Source organism: Mastigoproctus giganteus, chromosome 5, assembly GCF_048544385.1.
Source record: "Mastigoproctus giganteus isolate SK-2022 chromosome 5, ASM4854438v1, whole genome shotgun sequence".
Lineage (NCBI taxonomy): Eukaryota > Metazoa > Arthropoda > Arachnida > Uropygi > Thelyphonidae > Mastigoproctus > Mastigoproctus giganteus.
The window spans coordinates 204,843,859-204,868,119 of NC_143579.1; the positions used below are offsets into that span (position 1 = coordinate 204,843,859).

Sequence of the window (24,261 nt, forward strand, 5' to 3'; positions counted from 1 at the left end):
GCTGAGATACTCACCAGCTACAGCATCAATACATTTCAAAAATGTTTCCATATTCCTCTCGCATTGTGCTTCACTAAGATAAAAGTATGTTCTTGCTTTTGCATAATATTTCCTTCTGTCTGCAAATTCTGTATACTGCTTATATTGTTTGTATTCTCCTAAATGAAATATGAAAATCAAGATGTTGCTGCCATTATGAATTTTCTTTATTACAGATTACTATTAATTCACAATAACATTTACTGTATACACAGAATGCTTACAAAGCAAAATAGATAGGTGATAATCTCTGTTAAGTTATTCTATGAGAACAGGTGATTTGCAAACCTTGTCCAGCCTGCATACCAAAAATGCATGGGCAAACTGACTACAATTTGTCTTTATTATTTTTATATAAAAAAAAAGGTAACAATAGTTGAAAGTTTCTAATAAGAACTTTGTTGCTATATAATACTGCACCACAATTGCTTATTTAATACAGACCATATTTAAAAAAACTTTTTTTATAATAAAACTATTTATGAGTGATCATACGTATATATATTTTCCTGCTTTTTACGTGTCACTTGTTTGCCACCCTTGCCTTGGAGAATAAATCTGAGTCCAAATGTCTAAATATTGATCAAATTATAACAAGTTTAATGTCTAAGTTCGCTGATGATACAAATACCAGCAGAGTGGTTAATTAAGAAGAATCAGGATATGCTACTGCAACAAGACCTAGAGAATACATTATGATATGGGGCTCACATCTGGTGAGTATGGGCTTGGCACACCCAGAGTCCCAGGCTGGATATCATCATTCTTCTCTCTCTCTCTCTCTCTCTCTCTCTCTCTCTCTCTCTCTCTCCTCAATTTTTTTTTGGCTGGTGCAGCATAAGTCTCAAGCTTCCTTGTACCATATGGCTAATAATAATAATAATATACATTATTAGCATTAAGACCTGCCTAGCAGGTCTTAATGCTTTTCAATGGCATACCTTCTCAAACCTCAAGGTCCTGGAGTGCAGCCCTAGTACAAAGCTTCAGCAAAAAGTAGATGGCCTGCCTTACCATGGCATGAGATGGGTGCTAGCTGGTGAGTTTTCAAGTGAATCTCTGCTGACTAGCTGTTAAAGAGGCTAATCAAACAGCACAACACAATACTAAACCCCATATGCAACAGAAATGCAATAACAGATGACATCAGTGAATCCTCAGAAACCATCTAGACCAGGGATCACCAACAGTATGCCCGCGGGCACCAAGGTGCCACTGAAAGGTTTTCTCATGCCTGCATGAAAAATCAAAGCAATTGCCCCATAGATCTATGGACTGTGTTGGATTGTCGAGTCACCACTAACCTGGAGTACTCTAGGACAGGATGTTATGTCTTGCAGCAATGGCCTTCCAAGTGTAATACGCAAAGAGGTTGTAAAATGCTTTCTTTGGGGCTTTTCCAATTGTTTTAGTCTTTTTCTGTTTTCTTTATTTCGATTTCCTTGGGTTTTCTAACCTAACCTTCCCGATCCTGAAGAGAAACCTGTAATCCAAACTGAGATATTTACGTCACAAAATTTTGTGACGTAAATATCTCAATTTGGCAGTTTAAATCTTCATATGCATCATTGGAGAAAGCAGTGTAGGGTATCGAATTTAAGAGTTACCATTAGTACAGTACAGTATAGTATCGAACATTAGTTTGATAACTGAAGAAATGCAATAACACAAGTTTCACATTAATATTAATTAAATTTTATTTTATTATTTAAAAAAGTAAAATCATAAAATAACATTATTTGTGACAGATTATGTAATGTACGTATTAATTTTCTAGTTTATAACTTTCGATGTAAAACCTTTAATAAATGCATTATTCTTTGGTGCTCACGACTGTTTAATTAATATCAAAAGTAGCCCGCGACCATGAAAAGGTTGGCGACCCCTGATCTAGACGGTGAATATGTCTCTTGTAGCTTCCTAAAAACAACAATTTGGCTTGGGCAATTTTGGAAATGAACAACTATTGTTTACTTGGAATTATATATGGAAAGAATGCCAGGTGCTGCGTGCAAGTTTTTGTTACAATTCCCATGCAGGAGCTCCTGGATGCTGCCCGAAATTTTGAAATTTTGCACCCTTTACAATTTTATAAACTTGAAAGTAGTAATTGACTAATAGTATCTATTAGTCAATACCACTTGCATGCATTATTGTAACATACTAAAGTTTGTGAATAAGGCATCATACAACATCTCATATTATGAATAAGTATCGCTTCTCCATTAGAGAAGTCTGCTGTTCTTAATCTCAGCTGAGTACCACCACCCAGATGGCACCAATTCAAGTCTACTTGGCCTCTCCTTGATGGGTGGGTAGGTATCCAAGGTGTAATAGCTGAGAACACAGTTTGTTTAAAGTTCAGCAATGATTTCAGTTTCTTTCAAGTTCAGCAATGATTTCAGTTTCTTTCAAGTTCAGCAATGATGTATATGCACACATATTGCAGTCTGAATATTTTCATATCATGAGGCTTTACAGTCCTTAATCTTTATTAATCTTGAATATTTAAGTTTTTTTTTTTTTTTTTGAAAATTTGTATGATGTTTCATAACCTTGAAAATGAAAGAAAATAACAGTTTCTTGTTTTATGTTTATAACATTTTTATCTTTTCAGGAGAATTAATAAAAGTTGTTTTGCAAAAAATAACAAATGTAAAAAATGCAACATTTTTAAATTTTCAAAATTTTCATTAAAAAACAAGAAATACATTTAATAAGAGTAATGCAATAACATTAGTAAAAGGTCAACATTGGTATCTTCTTCTTTATGTTCGCCTTCTTCCCACGTTTATATGGAGTCAACATTTCCGTCCTTAATTCTATTCCTCCCTATCCTGGGCTTCCCCTCTCCTCCATCCTCTCTCTCTGCCACCTTGTCCTTCCATCTCAGCTTAGGTCTCTCCCTCTTCCTCTTCCCTATCACCCCCAAATTTTCACACCTCTTCCCCACATACTCCTCCTCACTTCTTTGTTCCACATGTCCAAGCCACCTCAACCTAGATTCCTGCAATTTTTTACTCAGAGATCCCACCTTAACTGTACCTCTGATGTAGTCATTTCTTATCCTGTCCTTCCTTGTCACACCACACATCCATCTTAGCATCCTCATCTCCGCCACTTCCATCTTCTTCTCCTGGGCCCTTGTAATCGCCCATGTCTCAGCACCGTACATCAGTGCAGGTCTAACCACAGTTTTATACACTCTTCCCTTCATTCTACAATTTACTTTCTTATCACACAGCACTTCACTCATCTTTCTCCAGTTCAACCATCCACATTGCACTCTGCACTCAATCCTCAGTCCCTCTCAACATTCGATCCCAGATACTTAAATTTCGAAACTGATAGTAGCTTTTCCTCCTGCAGTTTTATAGAACTCTCATCTTCTCCATTCAATACCATATATTCTGTTTTTGTTCTACTTATCCTCATGCCTCTCTCTTCCAACGCTTTCCTCCAATTTCTGCTCTACCTTTCCTTGGGATGGTTCACACAGTACGATATCATCTACTCTTCACATCTCTCACCAACACATCCGTTACCAGATCAAACAGATATGGGCGGAGAACTGATCCATGGTGCAGTCCAACTTCCAGAGAACCCCTCAGTCATACCTACACTACTCTTAACCTGAGTCACCACTCCCTCGTACATTTCCTTCACAAGCCTTACTTTTCTGATGCACCCTTCTCTCTCATGTATCTCCATACCTCTTGTCTGGGCACTTTATCATATGCTTTTTCCAGGTCTATGAATACCATGTGCAACTCTACTTGCATCTCCCTGTAGCTTTTCATCACCTGCCTTAAAGCAAAGACCGCATCTGTTGTTCCTCTTCCCGGCATGAAACCAAACTGTTCCTCTCCTGCCTTATCCTTCCTTCCACAATTCTTTCCCAGATCTTCATTGAATGAGACATTAACTATATTCCCATGTAGTTCCCACATTCCTGCACATCACCCTTTCCTTTATAGATTGGCACAAGTATACTTTCCCTCCACTCATCGGGTATCCTCTCCTGCTGTCACAGTTTTTCCATAAAGTTCCATAGGATATCGATCCCTTCTTTGCCCACACTTCTCCATACCTCTACTGGTATCTGATCTTCATTTTTCTGAGTGCACTTTCCACTTCTTTCCTGCTTATGCCTTCCACTGCTCTTTCATTCATCTCTCTATCCTCGCATAATGCTCTTGGGTTTTCCTCATTTAATAACTTCTTAAAATAGTCTTTCCACCTTTTCTTAACCTTCTCCTGGTACTGTATAACCACTTCCCTCTCATATTTTATCTGTTTTATTGATGAGAAGTCCTTTGATGCCTTGTCTCTCGCTTTGGCTATTCTCATCAATTGCCTACCTCCATCTTTCCTTTCCAGTTCCCCATAGGCCTCGTCCACTGCCGTCGCCATTGCTATTGCCACAGCCCTTTTTACCTCCTTATTTGCTAATTTATATGCTTCTTTATCTTCCTGGCTACCTGTTATATCCCATCTTTTCTTCATCTCCTTCTTTTGTTTTTATCACTGATTGCACTTCCTCATTCCACCACCAAGCCTCCTTTCCCTCCGGCACCCCCCTTTCCTGATGTTTTTCCCAACAACTCTTCTCCAACTTTCTTTATGATACAACTATTTAACTTCCACCACTCTTGCACGTCTTCCAGTAACTTTATTCCTTTTAGCACCTTTCCCCTAAACTCCTTCCTCAAACCCTCCTCTTTCAATTTCCACCATTTTATCCTTTTCTCCCTCTGTCTTGAATATTTCCTACTTTTGTCTGCTGCAACCTCCCAATCGACCACAAGCAATCTATGTTGTGCAGACACACTTTCTCCATTTATCACCTTGCTGTTCCTCATTTCCTTTAGATGCCTCCTACAGCACATGATATAGTCAATCTGGCTTGTCCTTTCCCCACTCTTATATGTTATCAGCTGGCTTTCTTTCTTTTCGAAGTTGGTGTTAACTATTGCCAGGTCGAATGCCACTGCGTGTTCTACTATCCCCTCCCCTTCTCTATTTCTTTCCCCAATACTCCACCTTCCACACACTCTTCCTTCCTCTCTCCTGCGTCTTCCTAAATGTCCATTTAAATCGCCCCAACAATCAACCTCTCTTTTTCAGGTATTGCCATGACCACTTGATCCATTTCCATCCAAAAACGGTCCTTTTCTTCTTCCCCACATCCATCCTACTTGTGGGGCATACACACATACTATAGTGGTGAAGTGTCCACCCACTTCCAGTTTGATGCTCATAATCCTATCATTCCTTCTGTTAACCTCACACACTTCATCTTTTTAACTCCTTATCAGCTACAATACCTACTCCATTTTGTCCTCTCTCATCCAGTCCCCTAAAGAACAACTTGTACCCTTCAACGAGCTCTTTTGCTTTATTTCCTTTCCACCTTGTCTCTTGTAGGAATAGGATCTTCACTCTTCTTCTTTGCATCAAATCAACAATATCTCTACTTTTTCCATTCATCATCCCAATGTTCAAATGTTCCTATTCTAACACTTTTCATCCTCTTCTTCTCTAGCTGGACTACATTGGTATGTAGGTCAACATTGGTATACTCTAAGAAAAATTTAAAAAATTACAGAAATAAAAAATAAAAGTTGGGTATCTCTCAGGTGGTACAGTGTAACCATTTCTGTTATGAATGAGAATGCAACCACAATCAAAATTGTAAAATGCATGCATATGTACTAACCCTGTTTTCCATTTTCTGAAGCGGCTGGGATACATGCTCTGAAATAAAATATGAATAAATGAGAAATGCATATACTACAGTCAGATTAAATATGAATTCCAAATGTTCAGTTTGGAATTCATATTTAATAACATAAAAACATTTTAACTTAAATATTTATAAACACAGTAAAGTCAAAAAAAAAAAAAAAAAAGAAAATACAATAATCAACCTCATTTCTGCATCTTTGGCTTGCTCCTCGCTAAGATCTTCTTCTGCACTGTAGTCAAGAATACTCTTTACACCAAATGATTGCAGCCGTTCTACAGATGGCCTAATTTTTTCAGAATCTTCTCCTGCTACAAAATGGCCATAAAAGGTATGTCTCATCACAAACTTAAATAGCCTTGGTCCTAAAAATCTGCGACCTGTTTTCATAAGCTACAATAACATTTAAAGAAAAAAAATTATACATTAGTCATAAGATGAAACAAATATAAAGTGAAAACTATGAATTTTTATTTAAAACATCATACTTATATAATTCAAAATTCCTGAAATAAAATCTAGAATGAATTCATTTTTTTTTTTTATTACTTCACTGGTTGCAGGAATTTTGCAACGCCATCAGTCACATGGAGGAATATTGTCCTTCAATTTAAAAAGTAATTTTTGTGATTGTGGATTGCTTTTTCTTTGCAATTTCATAACAGGTAAGACATGAGACACAGCTGTTGAGTTTATGAGAGAGAAAAGAAAAAAAAAAAAAAACACATAAATAACTAAGCTATCTGATGATCAATATTGATACAAAATAGGTTAGTATTTCACTCATGCTGAAAAAGAAATAAAAGCTTTAGTGCCATGCATCTTTATTTCTAAATAAATATCCATGGCACTAAAAGAACAACTTAGTTATTATTTTTCAAAATAATAACCAAGTTTTTCTCTTATTGCCATCGATGCAGGTGAATTGAAATGGAAAACAACAAAAATCTAAACACTTCAACCTGAGTACGAGCAAGCTGCTTTAATTTATTGAGATTAGACAGATAATTTTCAGAAGTTTTGTAATACTTCCTGTATCACTTATTCAGTGAATGAATTGCTGTCATTATTACACTTCACATATGCTGTAATGAGCACAGCAATTCAGTCACTGAAGGAGTCACAAGTGGTACCACAAAACAAATGAAAATTATCAGTATTCTCTTCTCAAAATTAAAGCTAGATTTCACTCTACAAAGGTTGAGGTGCTTTAAATTTTCAGTATTCTTCAAAATAATAACCGCACTGCATTTTATTACAGGAAAAAATGCAGAAAACAAGAGGATGCTAATATTTGTTCAAGTGCTACATTACGAAACACTATTATTATTATTACAGAATAGTAAACTTCAGGAAAGTAAAAATTTACAAAACATTTAAGCACTGAATGATGTAAAAGGTCTTTCAACTGAATTTTATTCATCATTGAAGATGTAACGATTTTAATTCAATTGTGACTGCTCAACCATGACTAAACAAAATTCACTAAAAAAAACTTTTTCTAGTGTCATCTGGTTGCAGTAGAATCATGGTCACTACATCCAATATTGTCAACTTCTACAAATTATTCAGTTCCATGGGGATAAATAGCCTCACTGCACCTATCTTTTTCTTCCAATTCCTCTTTTCTGCAACTCATAGCAGTAGTTCTGAATGTGTGGTAGGCCTTTACACAACAGAATATTATTCCAACAAATGCACAGTAGAAATATTTTCAGTGTTATAGAAGTCCTCCACAAAGTATTAAATTTTGAGATTGTAATACTATAACCACAAGTTTCCCCTGATGTTGCCTTTCCAAAAATACTCACTCAATGCTCAGGAGCAGGGTAGCTAACTCACCTATTCTACCCCCCCCCTTAATAGTACTATTTAATTTACAATCAGTACATTCTGTAGTAAACTAACAGTTGAGCTTTGCTCCCAGCACTAAAATTAAAATTTTCTGTTTATACTCCTGCACGACAACCAAGTCAGTAGAGTTTACAATAAATCGTCAATACAAATATTTATCATATTTAGTAGTCACGAGCTTGAACCCTGGTCCACCCAAGGAACACATGCTATGTACTCTCGCTGTTTGTTTGTTGTTATTTGGTTTTTAGGAGCATTAGCAACTAAGGCCATATTGCTCCGGGATATGCGGTGGTCATTCCCTGACCTGACCGCATCCTCCATATTTGGTGGTGACGGGCTCGAACCTCGGTCTAATCAAGAAGCGTGTGCTACGCACTGCTGCTCCTTCCCACCTGGGTACGGAGGCACCATGTACTCTCACACCTGACCACTCGGCTACATCAGGCCCATCACTTATACTAATTCTTTTACAATGTGACATGGCAACATATGACATTATAATGTGACATTACTGTAAAAGAATTAGTGTAGGTGATTACACATAAATAGCTGTGCAATTACACAACAAACAGGAATGTTTGATTCTAGAAATGAAACTGATACAAAAATAATAAGAATTCCACATTGAAATTGAAAACTACTGGAATCAAAACAAGAGTGTCACATAAGAGAACTATTGTCTGCAAGATGAATTTGGGTCGAAATTACTTATATTTTGTTAATGTACCATTTAAAAATAAATTGGGAAAGTTATTGCACCACCACACTAATAAATTATTTCATTGTTTTTATGTATTTTTAATTAATTTTCAAATTTTTTCTTGTGTTCACATATCACTAGCATAATTAAGTGTACCGTCCGTGGTATGCATACCACAGGTTGAGAATCTATGACTCAGACTACTGACCCACAATAGATCTCAAAATCACATGGAAAATATGAATTAGGGTAAGTTAGGAAGATACTGTCAGCCTTCGATCCCCTGCAGAAGCCAATACCAATCGTGGGCAACAGTTTTAAATGTCAAGGACTATTGTTCTCCATGCCATGACTCAAGGGTTAAATCATGATATTTAATGAAATATAAAAGTTAAAAATTCTTTCTTAATAGAAAATATGACTTTTTATCAATCCAAGCCTGAAAATCCAATAGGAGGATGATTGACAGAAACATGTCACAGAACAAATTAATTAAAAAAAGAAAAAAAAAAAAAACAGTTTAAATAGGCATCATGTCAATCAAATTAATATATTTTAATACCTTTATAAAGGAATTAATACCTTTGTACAGGTTACAAATGACACATAATACTCTGACTGAACCACTGAATCAAAATAAAATAACTAAAAGTTAAGTTTAAAAAATATACTACAATAATGAATAAAATATAAAATGACTATACAATTAAATTACTATTCACAATAAAATGATAGTTAAATTTTTTAAAACTTTAAAATGAGCAGATAAACATAATAAAAAGCAAATAAAATAAGCATGTAGCTTTTGATGACTGTATGCTTTCTTTCTCAACAGAAATCCTGAATGTGTGGCAGGCCTTTACACAACAGAATATTATCCCAACAAATGCACAGTAGAAATATTTTCAGTGTTATAGAAGTCCTCCACAAAGTATTAAATTTTGAGATTGTAATACTATAACCATGAGTTTCCGCTGATGTTGCCTTTCCAAAAAATAGCACTTCTCACAAGAGAAATATAATGCTATTTATTTGTAATGTAGTGCTCACGAGGGCAATGGTAGTTTATGATCTCATCAGGAATTGGCCATGCACCTGACAACCCAGTAGCAATTAAAATCGTAAGATGAGAAATACCAAGTGGTAATTAAAGTTTATAATTCAAAAAAGTGTGCAAATAGGTATCACCTATTGATATCTTGTTTTTATCCTTGGGAATTTTTGGTACACTGTTCATGCACCAGTTCTTATGGCATTGCTTACAGCTTTGTCATATATTATATTTGTACAACAAACAACAAATCCCAAAGATTATGGGCTAATTTGCATGTTGCACGAGCAGAAAAACCAATGGCACAGCATACATGTTACAAATTGGAGGGCCACAAATGACACTTACAATACACACACCTGCCAAAAAAATACAAACCTTTGTATTAAAACAGCCACAGACAGAAGAAATGCAAAATATGTGAATAAATGTAAATAGATGAAAAGAAAACTGTGACATGGGGTGATGATATGTTGCCTTGTTGAGTATAAACTGCACAGGCTGTTCAATTTCAGTAATCTGAAGCCAGAATGGTGGGGGGTGGAACCATGATCTATAAGACTGAAAACAGTCTCATTGTAGGTGCACGTTTAGCAGGAGCCATGATTCAGGAAAAGAAAGACAACTGGTTTCTCAAAGGCATCAATCTCAAAGTTTTTTTAACGGCTGGAAAGCAAGCAATTCTTTCCCATCTCAAAGGTTAAAAAAAGTGGCAAAAAAAATAACACTTCAAGAGCAAAGCCTTCATACTCTAAGGAGGACTGTACAGAAAATAGGCCATCCAGTGTGTTGCATTTGAATTCAACAAAGCCCAGAACTGACCTATTTCAACCCGTTCAAAGCACATCAGAATTGAAGAAATCGGGTATTGGCAGTTGCCAGCCTATTCAGAAGCCACTTGGAGAAAAAATATGCTTGCAGTTGTGCCAAAAACATCATGATTGAACAGTGGAACAATGGAAGAAAGCCATGTAGTCAGATGGATCATGATACACTATTTTTCACTGATAGTAGGCAGAGAGCATGATGAGAACCTCAAGAAGTGATGGATCCTGCTTACCTTGTTAAGACAAGCCAAGCATTTGGAGGTGATACCATGGTATAGGGAATGTTTTGTTGGTCACTGATACTGGTGGAAGGTTGAATGTCATTCAGGGATACCTGAATTTTGTATCATATATACTGCACCCTGCAATGTTACACTTTCATCCCAAAGATGATGGCCACTTATGGATGACAATGCAACAGTGCATTGTGCCAGAATGGTTCTGAGAACATGATATGGATTTCCACCGACTTCTCTGACCCCCATATTCACCTAATCTCACTCTTATTGAGAATGTGTGAGATATGCTAGAGAGAGAGCTATTCAACAATCAAGTCCTTTTCCTTCAACTTTGTTGGAACTATGTGATATTTTACTGAAAGAAGGTTACAATTAGACCAAAATGCACTAAAACACCTTATAGAATTCATGCTGCACTGTACACTTGCTATTATTCGAAACATAGGTGGCCTTGACTTGGTGCATTATATATAGCCTTAGACACTAATGCGCCATAAAATCCTAAATACTGAATAATGGTTTATATATATATATATATATATATATTATTATAGCCTTAGTAAAAGTAAAATAGGTACATGCTATTTAATCGGATATTATGTTAGTTGTGTTGGTAGAGGCCGAAAATATAAAACCGAATCTATATAAATATACGAATATATGTAATTTAACATGCTGACCTATATATATATATACAGGGATACCTCGAATAACGAATAGGATGCGTTCCACGAAATTACTTCGTTAAGCGAAACTTCGTTTTCAGAGGTAAAAATACTATGGCCAGAATAGGGATACGTTCCTACGTAAAGAAAATGAAAAGCTTTTTTTTCGACCAAAAGAAAAGTTTTATTAAATAAACAGTCAACTTACATACAAAGTGAAATCACATTTTAAAATATGAGTCTAAAGTTGATTGTTTATGCTTTTTTCCTCTTTCATTTAACAATTGCCTATACGGAGTTATTGCATTTAACACTGATCGTTTAACAATAACACTTCTTCCTAAATCAGGATCATTTTCACTAAAAAAATTCATTTAAGCACCTTTTTAAATCTTTGGTTGTTAACACTTTTTCGGCAGGAACTTCTTTAACTTTGTCGCTAACAAGATTTTCTAAATCTTCCACTGAAAGACCATCATCTTCTGCATTCAATAAATTCCTAACATCCTCTTCATCGACATTTTCGAAACCTATTGATTGAGCCATCTGGATAACTTCATTTCTAATTTCTTGGATGTTATTTTCTTCTTCTAGTACAACTTCTGGCCATATTTTGCCAAACTCCATTTAAGCATTTCTTAGTGACTTCTTTCCAAGAACTATCAATGTTTTCAATTGCGATTTTAATGGTGTAGTTTCTCCAAAAAGTTTTAACTGTCATTTCCTCTTTATCCTCTAGTTCAGTTAAACTGCTTAATGTTCGACGCAGATAATAAGCTTTAAATGATGCTATTACTCCCTGATCCAATGGTTGAATCAGGGAAGTTGTGTTTGCTAGAAGAAACACAACTTTGACAGGAATGCATGTGTCCAACGTTTAAGATCAGTAAGATGTCCCAGAGCATTGTCTAACAACAAAAGAGCTTTTTCTTCAAAGTTGTTTTTTTTTGACAATACCGTTTTACTTCAGGACAAAAGTGGTTAACAAACCAATCAGTAAATAACTCCTTGGTAACCCACGCTTTTCTATTTGCTTTCCATATTGCAGGTAAATTCATTTTTATGTTACCTTTTAACGCCCTCGGATTTTCTGAATGGTAAACTAATAACAATTTTAATTTATAATTGCCAGAGGCATTTGATCCAAAGGGTAACGTTAAACGGTCTTTGGCTGCTTTGAACCCAGCAACTGATTTTTCTTCAATAGAAATGAAGCTTTTTGTTGGTAGCCGTTTCCAGAACAACCCGCTTTCGTCAACATTGAACATCAAATTTGGAAAATTTTCACGTTCAATTATTTCCTTTAGTTTGCTGGAAACTTATTTGCAGCTTCTGCTGTTAATTTTACACTATGAATCCTGGCCCGTTTTTTAAATTTCTCAAACCAACCACGAGAAGCCCCAGAGGTTTCCGTAATTTCTTCAGTTTGTTTAGATTTCATGTGATTAAACTGGAATATTTTTTTATGTTAAATGGGGCTTGAAATTGCCGACTTCGTTATATCGAAGCTTCGTTATCAGAGGTAACGTTAACCGAGGTATGCCTGTATATATATATATATTTTTTTTTTTTTTTTTTAAACAGCGTGTGCGTGTATAATCAAAAACAGAAAACATTCTGTACCAGGTACATAATGTGTCCTGCTGCTAGCATATTTAACGTGTTTTACATTTAAGAGTCATCGGCAGGCGTTAAAATTGTTTTAATTTTCTGATATTAATAAAATTCATGGATAATAATATAACAATGTTTTTATTTTATTAATAATAATTACATATCGGTTACTGAAAGTATTGGTCTGTGATGACTAAAGTAGGATATATAATTTTTACATTGAGAGATTTTAGTTCAAGACTAAATGCACCATCTATAGGTTGTTCCATTACGTGCAGTATTTATCGAAAGATCTGATGGCATGTCCAACTTGAAGAATGTTTTTATAAGTGTGCAGAACTTTTTTCCAGCCTCAGAGTTTAATTGTAAAGAAAAAAATTACATTCAAGCTGAAAACACCATGTGACTTGAAACCAGATATGTTTTTGAATTAACGCATTTCCCAGTTTCCAAGTTTTTTGTATCCTAAAACCTTAATATTTCTGTTTCTAAATTCCTTAGCTTTCCAACGATATGCTATATGTCCACATTATCCTGTTTATTACGTGAGAAAATTTCCTTGATCACATGTTTGTATTTTCCACTATCGTGGAAAAACTACTGCAATTTTCAGATGTTTGAACGTTTTTCCTCTAGTCTAGAGCTAAGATGAAGCTCCATGCAAAATTTGATTAAATTTGGTCCAGTAGAAGATAAATCATACTTGTATGATGGCAACATCATACAAGTATGATTCGAACAATACAAGTTAAAATAATTAGCTTCTGGAAGAAGTTGAAGATGACATCACTTCTCTAATGCTTTTCACATGATGGTTTTTTTGCTACTTCTTCTAGTCCCTAAAAGATTCAAACTAAGACCACTCCTTTTGGAGTGGTCTCAGTGATATTCAGAAGAATATCACAGAGATCTACTACCTTTATATAACTGGATTCTTCTGCTCCTATGCTTTTCTTCAATGACACTCAGATTTCTAGACAAGATGTTTCTGTTAAGAATTTCCATGACTACTTCTTCTTCTTCTTCTTCTTCTCTCTCTCTCTCTCTCTCTCTCTCTCTCTCTCTCTCTCTCTCTCTCTCTCTCTCTCTCTCTCTCTCTCTCTCTCTCTCTCTCTCTCTCTCTCTCGGCAAAAGCACATCACAACTATTGCTTCCTCTGCATCTAAAAATACTGGGATTTCTCTTTTGTTCGTTCCATTACTTTTCCTCCAAACAACTACTCACTCTATAAAAATCTAAAATCTACCGTACCATGGAATAATGTTCCCACATCTGGGGTGGCACACAAAACCTCTCTCATGCTTCTAGACTCCATTCAAAAGAGTGCAATCAGGTTGATTAATGATCTATCTCTTACAATGTCTCTACACAATCTGTCTCACATTTTGCTTCTACTGCACACCTTTTCTATAGATGCATCTATGGGCACTATTCTTCTAAACTGACTCATAATTCCCCTCCACAATTCTTAATCATTTCGCAAAAGCAGAGTCCGTCACATCTTGATTCCACACTTTTGCCAACTTTGACATGCACATCCGCAAATCTATAACAGAATCTATAGGTTGGTTGGTTTCTATTCTCAGCATAATTTTTTTCAGTATGCGCCTTTGGTAGTACATTTTCAAATTCCTGATAATGGTCCATTAGCTGCAGTTTAGAAGAGGTATTCGGAGGGAAGAAAACAAACTTCTTCACACTTGTAAGTTTCAAAATTACCAAGTGAAAGTGAGCAGGCAATTGTCAAAAATCAATGCGATTTTTCTGTCTTCTTTCATCATCTTTCTATCGAAATTTAAAATCTATTGTTTAAATATTTCACTTGCATCCAAGGTTTTTTGTTGTAGTTCAACTCCAAGGACTTTACTCCTTTTAAACGTTGGGGTTATTTACTTTTCCCTATTACCAAAAGCTTCAGTTTTTCATTACCAGCCATATTTGCACCAACCAGAGATGGCAGTAATTCCAGAGCAACTTGGGGGTAATTGTGCAGGCTGATATGTTCTCTGAGCAGTGCAGTCAGGCAATCTCATGGGGTTTTGTCAATGATATACAGGAATTTTGCTAGCAGGGATAAGGAGATGATTATCCTGTTGTATAAGGCAGTGGTATCAGGCCACATATTGAGTACTGCATTCAAGTGTGGAAGTTTCAATTTAGGAAGGATATAGAACTGCTGGAACAGGTGCAGAGAGAGGCAACAAGATTGATTAGAGGGAACAAAAGGGTGCTTTTATCAAGAAAAGCTTTAGTTCTGCAAATTGCAGTCTGAAAACCAGGCACCAGTGAGATGATCTGATTGAGGCTTTTAAGGCTTTGAATGGCTTGAGAAAACTCAATGCTGATAGGATTCTTCCTCTTTGCTCAGACTATGCACATTAGGAGGCATAAATTGAGAAACAATTGAGAAAGGATGGTTGCAGAATAAGTGTGCAAAAGTTTGCCTTCAGCCCATGGGCAGTTGATTGCTCGAACAAGCTATCATCCATTGTTGTGGAAGTGGTTTGAATAAATTCTAGGAAGAACTAGATAAACTACTGGAGTGGATGGATAGGTGAAATAGGATTTTTTTTTTTTTTTTTTTTTTTTGGCTGATGTTGTATAAGTTTACTTTGTTGCATCAATTGCCACTATTAATACTCATAATATTATTCCTCAAAAACTGTTTTAATGGCGTATCTTACTCTTCTTGTGATTGTAGAAGATTAATGTTTCCGTTACTGCCAAAATGACTCAAGCATGGGATATCAGTTCTGTCTGTACAAACTCTGCATTTTGAGGGAGATTTATAGGAAACTCCTCCTCTTTCTAAGCATGGCTCAGTCCCAATGGAAAAGGCTTCAATAAGCTTAGACTTATGTTCAAATGGGCAGTAAGTGATCAAGCCCCTATCTTGATTTATTTGTTCTCTCCCCAATTTTTTTTTTTTATAAGAACTTGAAATGAACCTGTCTTAAGAGCATTGGTATAATATTCATCTCAATTCTTAGTGTCAATGGCCATCTATGGCAAGTTTCACTAATAATGAAATGATTGACTTGAGCTGATTAAGGCCTCTATGGTATAGCAGGTTTGTCACAGTATTTAGAGTTTCTTAACAAAGGTTTCACTAGAAATTGTGGAATAAATAAATAAAAAATTTGAAATACAATGAAAAAATTCCAAATATTCCTTGAAATATCACTGGAATTTTTGTCTGACAATTGGCAATAATTTAGCTTTAATTGAATTGCACTCTTTGTTATCAACTTTTTCTGGCCTGTAAATGTTTTCATAAGTATGGAGTTCCTTGGAATACAAAAAATTATTTTAGGAGTTCCTCCAAAGATTGAGAATCAACTGCTCTACTCATGTGGAATAGTCTATATTTAATTTCCTAGTTTCATTTGGAGTAATGTAATTATCTTGTTAGCATTTGCAGGTACAGGTTTCAGTTGCACAGTTAACCTCAAGGGACTATTCTGACTTGTCCTGTTTAACTTATTTGCACTTTTTTTTTATTTTATTTTTTTTATATCCAGCTTTAACTCAATCTCATTTCAGAAAAGTTTTTCTATTAAAAATTTAAGAGGTCTCTATTTAGGGTCAAATGACACCAAAACACAAGTTTATCACACGAATATATTGAATATTAATACTGATCTCCACAAAAAAAAATAAAAATAAATAATAATAATAATAATAAAAATAAATAAAATAATAATTTAAAAAAAAAATACTGTTTAATGAATTTCAGAGGTGATGCCAAGTTTTTTGAGTTGCAGGGTTACAACATACAATATATATATAAAGAACAGTAAAAAAAAAAAATTACGAACAAAGCATAAAAAAATTATTTACTCCATATTATTATCCATATGAATGAAAGCTTTCAGTATATGTGCAAGTACATTCTCTCCACATGGTTGTGACGCCCGTCAACACATTCTTCTTCTGCCTCCTGGCTATTAGCCAACTGTGAGTTTATCTAACTCAGTATCATCTGATATCTTAGGCTTTTCTCTAAGGCCTTGACCCAGTGCCCTAGGATGATGTATCACAGTTTCTCTATTTATATGTCCATTTCTATTTAAAGCATTATGTTTCAACTCATTAATAAAATAACTCTTTAATGTATCTATTTGAATTTCCCATATTCCAAAATTTCTGTGCTATTGAAAATAATTCTTTGCTCATACAGGACAACACATGCCCTGAGCACATGTTCTAAAGTGTCCATTCTTCCATATGTTATATTTTTGATATATTCAGCCAAACAATCAGAAAAATAGATCTTTAGATTTCACCTATATAGTCTGTCGTCACACAGAAGGAACAGTTTTTATGCCTTTTCAAATGTAGCTCAAATTCAACTGAAAATGTTCAGCTTCAACTAATATCCTTTTTCAATTTAAACTGATGTAGATGATTTCAGTACCAAGTTTTTTCTACTGGTAGCTCAGATTTTTTTTTTTAATCCCAAAAACAATCAAATCAACCTTTGAATAGGTATCATAATAGAAATATATATATACCACCATAGCAATTACAGTAACTAGAAAGGTATCCCATTGGTTTATGAAATAACTGATAAATAAAAATGTTAAATACAATTATCCCCCCCCCCTCTCTCTCTCTCTCCCTCGAGAAATTAATAAATCATAAATTAATAAACAATAAATCATCTGGATGAAATTAATAATTCAATACATAATGTCAACTCATTATAATAATACAGCATTAGAAAATTAAGTAAAACTATGGAATAATGGAATAACATGTTTGAATTTAACCATGTTTGAATGTAAATCTACCTAACAATAGAGGCAATAAATATAAGCTTTCATATGAAACTTAAGAGTCACTTGTTCAAAACAAGTAATAAAATCAACAGCAGAGGAGCTAAAAAGCTGTATGATTTTAAGAACATTTTGAAATTGTAAATAATGAAATAGGTGGATATTTTTAACAAGTAATATTCTGTTTATTTTTAAATTGCATGTGAGTACAATAAAGTGTGTGGCATGTGTACAGAGACTACTTATTTAAAGAGCAGCTTCATTACTGTACACTTAAGCAAGTTTCAAATATTTACATAAACAGCTTCTTTAATTTCTTACCAAGGAAACTATACAATTTGTATTTTAATGTAAAAAATCTTTAAATTCCAGACTGGACATCCTATCTTCCAACTAAATGTTTTCTGAAAGTATGCAAGTGTCATAACAGAATTGTGACTAAGCATATAATACAGTTTCTCACTCAAGCATTTGCAACATAAACGAAAAGTTATATTTAAAGACAAGCAATTTCTGCAAGTCACTACTAAAATTGCTTATGCATTAATGAAGCAAAATCCAGGCAGCTCCAACTTAATAAAATAGGACACAAGACACTTTCTGCTCAGTCATTACAACCAAATATGAAAATTTACTTTGCAATGCAAAGCTTTGCTGAAATATCTGCAACCATTTTTTAAATTACAAATTTAAAAAATATGCTATAACTAACTTCCTATTAGTTCAACTCAAAAACAGTTTTCTCTTTCTGTGGGTGCACAATATTTTCTTTTAATCTGGAAATAAAATAAATAACCCTATGTACTTTTCTTCCCTAATATTCTCTATACTGTATTTTCTCTTTTCATTTCAATATACCATGAATTAGAAGATACTAAATTTTTGCTTGGCATGTAATAGAGACCAGTGGTTCCCAAACTGTGCTCCACGGATCCCAAGAATCCTCGAACAGTTCCCAGGGGATCTGTGGAAATAATTCTGTAATAGTTACTTTGAATTTTACTTATTTTTTTAATTAAAGGAATAATGTTAGGTTAGAAATAATCACAAAACTTCTTTAATTGGTGGTATGTTTATTTTGCATGACCGTTAGAATATCTAGTTAAGAAACCCCTTTACCCACGAAGCAAGTGACAATCAGTTTAATAAAGGTAAAATTATGCAATACATTGTGACATATGCTACTGATATATATTTGTAGCTATCTGATTACAAAGTATGCTGCATGTGGATACGGAAAGAAAAATATGTGCATTAAAATAACAAACTTGCATTGTTGCACCTGCTACAATGCAAGTTTGTATTGAGTTTTGTAAATCTAAAAAAAGATTTTGTAATCTCTAGCTGTGAATCCCACCACCATGGATTACCAGTTCAGTTTAGTTGTAGTTCATACAGCATTAACATAATTACAAGGGAAGTGAAGTAGTCATTTTTATTAGATACGGTAGTATCAGTGAAGTAACATTAATGTTAATTTGTTTTTTATTAATCATGGATCAGTGGCTAAAAGAGGTAGTTTAAGTAAACAATCAAGTATTACTACTACAGTGTAACCAACGTTTTTTGTTGCTGTCCAGTATAAGCAGTTCTAGAACTGCAGATATTAGAAAAAATAGAAGTACAATGATTTGATTTATTTCTGGCGTTTACACATACAGGTGATGAACTTTCCCCTGATGCCCTATGCATCTTGCGCAACAAAGTGTTATTAAACTTTTGTGTCACCTTCATAGACATCGTAATACTAATCACCCTGAACAAAAGGACAAAGATATTAGTTTTTTTAGCATAAGCTTGAGGCATTAACAAGCCATCAGAGCCTTATAGTGAAAAGTTCAAAAATTGATAATGAAAATGCTACTGAGGCCTCCTACAGGATAAGTTACTGTATGCACTTGCAAGAGAAGCTCATACAATTGCAGAAACCCTAATTAATCCATGTGCAGTGGAAATGGCAACTTTTATGATTGGTGAACAGTAGAAAAAGAAACTCTAAACAATTCAGTTATCTAATAATACTGTTAAACGTTGCATTCAAGATCTGCCAGGAGGTATAGAAAAACAATTGGCATTGCAACTTAAATCGAGATTTGCTTTTTTTGTTGAAACTTGACAAATCAACAAATGTCTCAGGGTTAGCAGTATTACTTATATTTGTACATTACTTGTTCCAGAACGAAACTGAGGAAAATTTGTTGCTCTGTAAAATCTCTTGAAAGTTGCACAACTAGAGAAGAAATATTTAAATGTCATAAACAGGTACATGATAGAACATGAAATCAGTTGGGAAAACTATTAATGTGTGTGCTCACTGATGGGGCCCCAGACAATGACAGGAAAAACAGCAGGGATGGTGACACATATCAAAGAGTTGGTGCCGTCTTGTTCGAGTAATTATTGTGTGCTTCAGCAACAAGTACTTGTTGCCAAAACGATGGAAAGAGACCTAAAAACTGTGTTGGATGATGCTGTAATGTCAGTGAACCACATTAAATCTAGACTACTTAATAGCAGAGTGTTTAAGTTACTTTGTGAAGAAATGGGCAGTGGACACACAAAACTTCTGCTTCATCAGAAATAAGGTGGCTTTACAGGGGAAAAAGTTCTTGTTAGAGATGTTGAACTTCGCTCAGAAATTTATTCTTTTTTTTTTTTTATTGATCATCATTTTATCTTTCTCACTGTTTGGTAAATACAACTGGGCTGAAGAAATTGGCATACTTAGCAAACATTTTTAAAAGAATTAATCAACTAAATCTCTCATTTTTTTTTTTTTATGCAAACCCCAAACACGAGAGGTATTAGAACCTACAGTGCTTAGTACCGTGCTTGGGTTGGAGGTTGAGAAGACGAAAGAAGATATTTGTTGACATTGGACTTAACTTCTGTAGACTGTAATTTTCAGGAAACGGCAGTTGAAACGAGAAAGATGAAAAGTTGGTTCTGTGAGTTTGGAGTTGAACAGTAAATGGATGTTGGCTGGTGGCGGCACATGTTCGGACTGTTTTGAAAAAGAGAGCAGGAATTATAGAAGCCAATTCAGAAGAACAGTGCCCATGGAAGTATCTGTAGAACAGGCATGCAGCAGAAACAGTACATCTATAAGACAGTGAGTGGATAGACTTTGTTAAAGATGAATCATTAATTAACCTAACTGTCCTCTTCTGAATGGAATCAAGAAGCCTGAGAGAGGTTTTGGGGGCACCACCCCAGATGTGGGAACAATATTCCATGGCAGGGCGGATTTGCGATTTATACAGAATGAGCAGCTGTTTGGAAGAAAAGTAACGCCGAGAGCGAAAGAGGAAACCTTTTAGATGCAGAGGAAGCAATATTTGTAATGTGCTTGTGCCAAGAGAGATTAGAAGTCAGGGTAATCCCCAAAAGAGATATCATTTTGCCTAGAAATCGGAGTGTCACTAAAGATAAGCATATGAGCAGAAGAATCCTTTTCGCAAGATATAACACAAGACTGAGGTTTAGAAGGGTTGAAATCAACTAAGTTGTCTTTGCCCCACTGGAGAATTAGCTGAAGATCGGCATTTAAGGAATTGGTAGCAGATTTTCGACAAGTTGAAGCTGATTGAGCAGGACAAGGTTTCTCAAAATGGAAAGTGGAATGCAATGTGCTATCATCGGCAAAACTATGGATAGGACATTAATATACAAGAGGAAAAGAGTGGGGGAAAGAACTGAACCTTGGGGGACACCGGCATTAGTGGAGAAGTTAGAAGACAGAGAGCCATCTATCATCACCCTCAGTGAGCGATCAGAGAGAAAACTGGATAACCAATTACTAAAAACAGTTAGCAAACCATAAGCTGGAAGCTTGTTTGGAAGACCTTTATGCCAAACATGTTCAAAAGCCTTTGAGATGTCAAGAGCAACTACTTGTGTTTCACCGAACCTTTCCATTGAATTAGTCCATAAATGGGTAACATAAGTCAGAATATCACCAGTGGATCAACACTGACGGAATCCAAACTGGCGATCATTGATTAGACAGAAGGTTTCTAGGTAGTTTAAGAGTTGGCAGTTAATCAATTTCTCCACTACTTTAGAAAGAGTAGAAGTAATTGCAATGGGACGATAATTGGATGGGAGGAATTTGTCACCCTTTTTAGGAACTGGCTGGATATGAGCAAATTTCCAAGCAGAAGGAAAAACACCTTTACCCACGAAGTTTGGTTCTGTGAGTTTGGAGTTGAACAGTAAATGGATGTTGGCTGGTGGCGGCACATGTTCGGACTGTTTTGAAAAAGATGGAAATCTTTGGAATAAGAAAGTGAAAAAAGGCGGCAAAGAATAGGAGTAAGTTCAGGAGCACAGGTTTTGAGAACAAGTGGAGAAATACCATCAGGACCTGGAGCTTTCTTAGCATCAAGATTCATCAAAATCCTTCTGATATCCTTTTGATGGAAGACCACAGGGGGCATTGAATGGAGCATGTTGGGAATGGTGGGAGGTGTTTTACCAAGATCATTAATACATGAGTAGGAAGAAAAATGGGAGGCTAGCAGGTCACCTTTATCTTTAGCTGAAGTGACAACAGAACCATCTGGTTTGGACAGAGGTGGAAGCAGAGATGGGCAAAAGTTGCAGCCAATAGCTTTGGCAAGAGACCAGAATGCTCGACTACCATTGGGGCAAGAAGCAAGTTTTCTACTCTTAGCCTGTTCAAACTCTAGTTTGGACTGATTAATAACTGCTTTATGTTGTTGTTGTTGCGAGATTTGGTGTACGCAGAAAATGAAACTGAAGAATTAGAAACAAGCCAATTACGATATGCAACATTCGTCCCTCGAACAGCCTTAGCACATTTATTGATAAACCAAGGTTTAGATAAAGGACGAGATTTTAAAGTGGAGTGTGGGATAAAGGAGTCCATTCCTGCAAGAATAATTTCACTGATACGATCTGAGCAAACGTTGACATCAGAAGTTTTAAAACAGTAATCCGACCAAGGAAAAGAAGAAAAGAAGTCTCGTAGGTCATCCCATTTTGCATTCTTGTAATGCCAAACAACACTAGGTTGGGAATAGCCATGAGATAAAGGTTCCATTGGAGAAGAGACAATCACTAAGTTGTGATCTGAAGTGCCTAAAGGACCACTCACTTTGACTGTGTACTTAGAAGGGTTGTTTGTGAGAAAAAGATCAAGCGTATTGATTAGGATTGTCCGGTATTCTTGTAGGTAAATGAACAATCTGTGCAAGGTGATTAGTAATTGCAAAAGCCTCAGCATCTCGACCTGCTGGGTCAGTGTGACTAGAAAACGGAAGCCAGCTGGAGTTGTGAACATTAAAATCAACAAGAAAAACTACCTCACTGTTGGACTAGAGAAAGTCAAGTTGCAAAGAGAGGAAGTCAAAGAGCTCCAAGTGATTAGTGGAGATGGGAGAACGGTAGAGACAACAGATGAATTTGACACAATGAGGTAGAGAGATTTTAAGCCAGAGAAGATCAAAGAGAGGAGATACCAAATTGCCAAGTTTCTGACAGGGAATATCAGAATGGACATATGCACAAGTACCACCTTTGAGGCGAAAGGAATCATACAGTGAATAATTTGGGCATCTGAGATGAGCAGTAGTTGAATCAACCGATAACTGAGATTCTGTCAGAAAAAGTACATGGGGGTTTGGCAGACTGCAAGTGGAAATGGACATCATTGAGATTAGAATTGAGACCACATATATTTGTGAAATGAATTAGGAAGTGCTTGGGAGATTTAGATCTTTTCGCAGATAAGCTTGCTCTATTAGTTTGACAATTCATGGTGTATTCAATAGTAAGAAAAAAGTGGGTGGGACAAGCTGTATGAAGTAATGAAATTTTTGGATATGGCGTACACATGGTAAGAATATACCCAGATCGTTGACATAACGTGGCCTCAACAATGCTCCCCACATACATACTACTCAGACTCTCTCCAGTCACTATCTGGCAGAGTAGGGGGTAGCAAGATTATACACTAGCTGATCCAGAAGCCTCCTAGAGAGTTACCAATAGGTTCGGTCCGGTGTACTAACTAGCGGCCGGCCTGCGAACACCGTTTTAGAGCTGTACCCTCAAAATGTAAGGAATATTCGATCTCGCCACGATGTTCATCACAACCTCAAACGTCATCAATCATACTGCAAGATGGAAAAGATAGGGAAGGGTTGACCGGAACTTAGCTCTAGAGACTAAACATGGGTTCCACCACTTCAAGCCTCCAATAAGCAAAGTGATGGTATTGCACTGGTTGATGAAAGTCATCTGAGTACTGCTTGGTAACATAGAGGGGCGGCATTCCTCCATGTGGTGTGGGCGCCACACCTCGACCCCTGCTTACGTTGGTTCACACCTGGATAGTCACCCACCATGTACTTGTGCATGAAGGTTATACCCAGGATTACTAACAATCCCACCATCGTGAAGGTGCAAGTAGAGGATTTGGTTGTTACAGACCATCCGGACATCACCGAAATTGGGTCCACTTGACTTGAGTGTCACCTGAATATCAGTTCCATCAGCATTTTAGACTCCCAGGTGGCAAGTACAGCTTGTCTGGCATATCTGAGAGAAAGTCTGTGACAACCTCAAGGACCAATACTTTACTTTACTTTTTATTACTCTAAAAATGTTTCTCAATAAACCATGAAGTATGTAGCTGCTGCCTATGCATTTTGTAAATAGCACTCTTGAGATAAATATTAACGAACAGGCAGATAAATGAATTTAAACTATATATAACTCA

At 35.7% G+C, this 24,261-nt stretch overlaps 1 protein-coding gene across 1 annotated transcript in view; it reads right to left on the reverse strand.

Annotated features, from left to right (window-relative positions):
• LOC150086025 (proline dehydrogenase 1, mitochondrial-like) overlaps window positions 1-24,261 on the reverse strand; it is a 116,989-nt gene that overhangs the window by 67,249 nt on the left and 25,479 nt on the right. The window contains exons 2-4 of the mRNA XM_090373654.1: window positions 5,970-6,178; window positions 5,759-5,796; window positions 15-158 (exon numbers count right to left, since the gene is read on the reverse strand). Of these exons, the coding sequence (XP_090229780.1) occupies window positions 15-158; window positions 5,759-5,796; window positions 5,970-6,178 (391 nt within the window). The remainder of the gene's footprint in view (window positions 1-14; window positions 159-5,758; window positions 5,797-5,969; window positions 6,179-24,261) is intronic.